General features: G+C 38.4%; 1 protein-coding gene and 1 non-coding gene across 2 annotated transcripts; one reads left to right on the forward strand and one right to left on the reverse strand.

Moving 5' to 3' along the window:
• Nucleotides 1-535: 535 nt before the first annotated feature.
• Trnal-aag (transfer RNA leucine (anticodon AAG)) lies at nt 536-617 on the reverse strand. The gene has a single exon. It is a non-coding gene; the product is annotated as a tRNA-Leu (tRNA).
• Nucleotides 618-3,144: 2,527 nt separating this feature from the next.
• On the forward strand, nt 3,145-5,548 carry LOC145482818 (uncharacterized). The gene is made up of 3 exons (XM_081461462.1): nt 3,145-3,250; nt 3,659-3,793; nt 4,028-5,548. The coding sequence occupies exons 1-3, from the start codon at nt 3,169-3,171 to the stop codon at nt 5,014-5,016; spliced, it is 1,206 nt and encodes a 401-aa protein (XP_081317588.1). The 5' UTR covers nt 3,145-3,168; the 3' UTR covers nt 5,017-5,548.
• The last annotated feature ends 1,105 nt before the right edge of the window (nt 5,549-6,653 follow it).

A 6,653-nucleotide genomic window follows, 5' to 3' on the forward strand; every position in this document is an offset into this window, starting at 1 on the left:
TAGCTGCTCCCTGCCACCCCATCTACAACTAGTCTGCAGTAGTTCCATTTTTCAAGGACGGAGATAGACGAGAGAGGGCCAAAGTCATCTTACATAAGTTCAAAGTTAGAGACATTAAAAGCAAGAACATGACTTAGATGAAACAATCTGCAGTGATATAACTTTGGCATATTTGAGGGCCTCAAAAGTTCCGTCCGGTACAATTAATTGGTTTGATATTAGATTAGGATAACTTCAAAATAAAAAAGGAATATCCTTAGGATCAAATTAATCTTTGTCCTAAGATGATTAATCACCTCATTGTTAAGCAAATATCGTTATAGTCGCTGCCGTAAGAGTGGCCCGTCCACTGAAAGAGTTTTGCTTCTTAGAATAGCCCCCTTGAGAGAAAAGCAAGGGGTTGCACTGTAACCTTTTCTGCAGCTCAAGCTTTCGGAAACCCATATATGCTAAAGTGATACGGCATGAGTGAGGCACACATGCATCCTTAAATGTGGGATAAAAGTTGACATATTCTTCGTTGGTGTAAAATAGATGGCAGCGGTGGGATTCGAACCCACGCCTCCGAAGAGACTGGTGCCTTAAACCAGCGCCTTAGACCACTCGGCCACGCTACCGGATGATGAAGATTCTTTACAATACAAGTAAATAATATAAGAAAGATCATGACTTTGCAGTATTATTAATAACTGTTGAAAACTACAGATCTGTCACTAATGAAATGAAAAATTACAATTTGAATATAATCACTTTTTCTGACTGAAAATGCTTGACAATCTGATCTTGTAATTACAGCACAATATAGTTAATTACACAAGACAGTATTATTGATAAATCATAAATAACATCAGATCTGTCTCTAGTGAAAAATTAAAAAAAAATGAAAGTAATTGCTTTTCTGACTAATTGCAAGGTAGATAGAATCAAAATAAAATATTTGCCTGCGAATAGAATTTTTATGTTTTTTCCTTCTGGTCTTATTGCTTGGTACAGTCACGTAGTATTGCGTGACACAGGTTAGGGGTGGAGGATAAGGGCAATACATCGCAACCCCTCTAGGCAAACTGCTATCGAGCGTGGTTGTGCATTCCCTCAGATTTTCCATCGAGTGAAGACACTTATTTGAACTCCCACCTCCTCCTCCCCTGATCCTGTCCACCTTGTTTATGTTTATGCATTATGTAAGCCATATGGCATGGCTTTTTGGTTGCCCTCACCTTTACTGGACCAAAAGATTTCTAACAGATTGTAAATTTTATATGAATTATAAATTGATTATTTCAATAAAAGCGGCTTTGGGCTTTCCCTCAGCCATTTTACTCCAAACGTTTGTGTGAGAGTAAAATTATTGTTGGCCAGTAAACGAGCTCAGTCAATACAGCACTCATTTGATATGTTAATAGGAGAAGCCCGGAGGAAAAAACATAAATACGTGATAAATAAGATACAACATTTTGCAAGCTATAAATCCAGTTACTTTAAGCTATTTGCCTGACGATTTTCTTAAACTTAACCTTAATTTTGTGTTAATTTAAGTACTGCATTCATTTCCATAAAGCTTTTCATATCGATGTATGACTCTACGGAAGGCTAACTCTGCTTGAAGTGGCACTAGTTTGCTTAAGAATGCGCAATAAAACTAAACACATATATTGGATGAATTTGGCCACACATGTTGCGTGTTTAATTTGATCGAGGACGTTTCTCAATCCCAAGAAATGAGTGATGTCTCGCCTGGTCACGGTTACAAAATGTTTATCCCATTCCCAGTGACCAAATTCCAGTCCCAGTGACCTAAATCCCATTTTCCCAGGACAAAACCAGTCAATCCCAGTTCCCATTTTATCGTTTCAGGACCCTCTCATAAGACACTCTACGAATTTTGGATGAGACACTCCTCCGAATAATGCTCGAATAAAAAACCGCAGAGACCTAAATCTTGGGGAAGTTGTTTATACATGTCAATCATCTATCATATCCTAGATTCTTGACCTTATTTAATTTATTGAATGGTTACGAGTCTTATTATTGATTAAAACTAGCAAAGTCTTACCCACATTACTTCATTCTAAATTCTCAGTAGATAGTGCTACAGGAAAGTTATGAGCAAAGCTCAGGTGATATTTGCTGACCTGTTATGCCCCAGTGGTACCGAAACGGTTAACGACCGAAATATACATATGTTCCATGTAGGTGTAAGACGAAGGATGAATTTTGAAATTTTGTCGCAAAATTAATGGATGGACGTAAAATTGTGGTGGTATTTATTGGATAGTAAAATGAATGGCGCTGGAAATAGCTGGAAATCTCATACAAAATGTACGAGTAGCGATACGATTGAAACTTGGATTGCTAACTACGACGCGTGGGTTAGCTGGCCTAAACACAACGACGTGCAACACGACAGCAAGTCTACATCCCAGCTGCAGGATGGATGTCTATGCGTAAGTTTTTTTCCCACGATGTAATTTTATACTATTCTGTAACACTTATAAAATGTTCCGTGATTCGATATTTTAAGTGCCTATACATGTACAAAAGGTAACATATAGAGTGTAATATAATTGTTATTAATATTACGAGTGTTATCATTTTAAGTGAGGACAGGCAAGACATTTGAAGTTGTCCATCGATGTTTTCAAAATTTTCACCGCTGAGGTGCAGCACAAACAAGATAACATATCGAATTAAAGTAATTTAATTCGTTACGCCATGGTAACGACTATAACAATAACAACAACAATAACAAATGTATTGAATTGAAAGACGCCGTTTAGAATGCTCTATATCTGTTGCCGTGGAGACAGGTAAACACGCCAGTAATAATATAGACTTTAAAAGTACAATTCTGCTAATTTCAAAAATTAAGAGGACTAACGTTGCAAGCTGCCGTAAAACTAAGGCGATTTCATTTTCATCTGTCCACTCTTATGCTCCTCTAGTTTTTAAGTGCTACTTAATACTGAGTCATGTTGTTCACTGCTTCCATATTGAATGGATATTCGACTCATTTGTAAATCTACCAATCAGATTCACTGGACGCTCTTAAAAACACGATAATATCTTGGGTTTGAGAGTCTTACAAGTACTTGGAACCGAACATTAAACCAGCGACATTGATCAAGTACATCTGTGGAGATTTGAGAGACCACTAAACTCCGGAACAAAATGGCTTCAAAGATTTTTCTGCTCTTCTGCCTTGTGATGGTATTGAGACCGATCTGGAATGTCCCTTTGCCAAAGCCTGACGGTGAGATTTGTAACGCGCTCTTAGATTGCATTTACGATGCTGTTTTCGGTGATTATTTCTGGTCATAAGATGCGCACTTTGTATTAGTTTTGCTTTTAATTACCTTAAGTAGATCTCAAAAATGTTATAGGCTTTATTTTTGTACCCTACTCAATTAACTTTGCTGCCTTTCCCAACACGTCCAATAAGTCAGCTACAGTGAAATTATCTTTAATTTGTGAAGCACCTTTATTGTAGTTAGAGTACCTTCTGATATTAACGGAAAACTTCGAACCTTGTACCTTTCAATTTTAAGTACTATTAAAGCGGCAACTATGGCTACTCCTCGCTTTCCTTCAGGCTTAACAATCATGCTGATAAGTAGATGATCTCAGTGAATTGCTATTTACTCAATATGTGTCGACTCAGATATACACGAAGGCCAAAGTCTCGATGGTCAGAAGACCCAAGAGGGTGAGAGCAAGGGCAGTGACGTTGATAAAGAAAAAGCCGATGGAGAAAATGTAAAAGACCCAGGGCCAGAACAGGACGAGGAGACAAATGGTGGGACGCTTAAATGTTTTATTACTATTAATATTGATAAGTGACAAGAGAAAATTAGGGGACAGCTGCCTTCTACATTATTTACTCTCAAAGATCACTCGTCGCGTGGTCTGTGAAATTTTACCTCATCTGGACGAGTGTATAAAAATAATTAAATCGAGGGCTTCTTATTTAGCAACACTTACATTGTACTTACATTGCGCTAGTAATATTTTTCAAATGTATAATCTTCAGAACACGATGATAATAATGGTGAGCAAACAGATGAAAACAAAGAGGTAAACAAAATGCAAAAGCCGGATGAACAAGACTCAACCGATGAAGTTAAAGGCATCAAAGAGGATGGAGATGACAGCAAAAACGAAGATAAAGAGAGTGACAATAATGAAAATTTCAAAAACATCGAAGGGGACGAAGATGACAAAGAAGGAAAATATAGCCCCGTAGACAGCGGCTCAGACAAAGATAATGACGATAAAAGTGTTAAAGACGATGGCATAGACGATGTAAATGAAGACAGAAATAGCGAAGATTACGATGGTGAACCCAAAGATAATACTGACAATGACGAAGGCGATGGCAAAACAGGCGAACGTGAAAAAGGAGATAATGCTGACCATTATCAGAATGACGAGGACCGCAATAATGACGATCATAGCGGAGACAATGGCAACGAGAAAGATGATAATGACGACAGAGACCATGACGACCATGATGGCGATGATGATAAAGTTGAAGAGGATAATGGTGATGATGACGATTATGGCGACAAAGACGGAGGAATCGAAGATGAGGATGTCGGTGATGACCATAACGAAGACGACAACAACGACGACAATAAAGATGATTACGATCAAGAAGATTACGATGAAAACAACGATGATGATAATGACGGTGACAATGACAATAACGAGAAAGACAACGATGACGATGAAGATGGCAATGGCGATGAAGACAACGGCGATGATGAAGAAGACGATGACGACGACGTTGATGATACAGACGACGATGATGACGACGATGATAACGACGACGATGATAGTGGCGATGTTGCTAGTGGTAGTGCTTCCGACGACGACATCAACGATGATGCAGATCGTTCAGCTGACCTGGGCCTTGAAAAATTAATGCTCTCCAATTCATCCAGCGGATTTGCATTCGTCGGAAGATGTAAATCGATTTGTTTGTGTATAATCGTATGCTTTATATCTCACATATTTTAAAAGTTTTATCTTGGTTCTTGGTGGCAAGACTCTTCGGAAGTGTGCATTCCTATCCCACTTCTGCCACCTGCATAACCTCTGCAGGATTTTGTTTTAACATATACTCTAAATCTAACAGCGTAGAAGAGATCATAATAACTTGAAAATATCGTTTAACTGCTCAAAATATTTTAGCTAAATAGGCTTGCGATAGGTATGACAACGACAATTACGATGACGATGATTGTAATTAGGGAAAAAAAAAAAAAAAAGATGGAAAAAATGACAACGGCGACAGAAGTGAAAACCAAGAGAAAGACAAAGGTGACTCGCAAAACGCCGAAGCAACAGCTAGTATAGGACTTGCTTGTAAATGTAGAAGAAAGTGGTTATTGCATTAGTTGGCATGGTACAGTTGAAACCACTACTCTCTTCTGATTAAAATCAACTTCTGGCTATTTTTTTGCGTCAGTTACTTTAAAAAACTGCTTTTTTGAAATTTATTATGACTTGCCAGAAAAGGCACGTAATGGCAGCATATTTTCAGGAAAACAGCATGACGTATGCTTCGCGATACAGCCAAGGAAGAGAATAATGACTATATTGTTCATTCCCATTTGTAAAGTAATTTTAGTATTTTACGTGGGATAAGATACTCTGACCTGCATACCGTGTAATAACAATAAGATAAGATAAGACGAGACAAGACAAGACGAGATGCGACGAGACGCGACGAGACGAGACGCGACCAGACGCGACGAGACGCGACGAGACGCGACGAGACGCGACGAGACGCGACGAGACGCGACGAGACGAGACGAGACGAGACGAGACGAGACGAGTCGAGACGAGACGAGTCGAGAAGAGACGAGACGAGACGAGAACTTTATTAGTGTGTCGAAGTCGTTAGCATGCATACAATGTACACTAATTGGGGACACTCAACTACAGTTACTTATCTAATAATTCATAAAATATGAAATATATGTACATATATGTATTTATTTTTTTCTCAAGCATCTGAGTGGTCGGAATCCTAAATCCTCGAATTTGATTGGCTAATCATACGCACGTGACCGCTCCAACGTTTTACGATTCGGCCCACGGGTCGGATTTTTTCCCCGCTGCCTAAATTTCGCTCCTAAAAGTTAGCGGTAATCGTCAATGTTTTGCCTTTTTACACATCCATCGACGATTAGTCAACGCAAGTTTATCTCTGTTAACTATAAAATGGCAAGGAAAGTCACTGTAAGTAAATTCAATTGAGTGTTTTGAAGTTGTGAGAATTTGCTTGGTTGTCCGGCATCTTGGCGCTGTTATGGTGCGTAATCCTGTGTTTCTCTCGCCGAAAATTTGAGTCAATTTTAGTCGAGTTTACCTCTCTGATCGTTGCTGTATTTAGCAGAATTTCTGTGGAATACACTTAACGAATTTCCTCGCTTTCTGCTATTCAATTTACGGTAGAAAAGTCTGATTTCAAGTGATTTTAAAAGCAGCGACTACTGACAGAAATTGTTTCAATAGTAAAACTTCAAACTTCGCACGAAATTTCACACCGCAAAGACAATTTTTGGAGAACTTAACTGGTAAAATAAATGCAACTAACATAAAGTAGTTAGAAAAAAAATCTGTTCTTTAATACATTTGTCTTTGTCTAC

This window comes from Orbicella franksi, chromosome 3, assembly GCF_964199315.1.
Source record: "Orbicella franksi chromosome 3, jaOrbFran1.1, whole genome shotgun sequence".
Taxonomy (NCBI): Eukaryota; Metazoa; Cnidaria; class Anthozoa; order Scleractinia; family Merulinidae; genus Orbicella; species Orbicella franksi.

Bases quoted from the DNA above. Each gene is read 5' to 3' on its own strand.
- LOC145482818 (XM_081461462.1), top strand. From the start codon at position 3,169: ATGGCTTCAAAGATTTTTCTGCTCTTCTGCCTTGTGATGGTATTGAGA. The intron at 3,251-3,658 runs GTGAGATTTGTA...GTGTCGACTCAG, and splicing joins CCCTTTGCCAAAGCCTGACG to ATATACACGAAGGCCAAAGT. The intron at 3,794-4,027 runs GTGGGACGCTTA...TATAATCTTCAG, and splicing joins ACAGGACGAGGAGACAAATG to AACACGATGATAATAATGGT.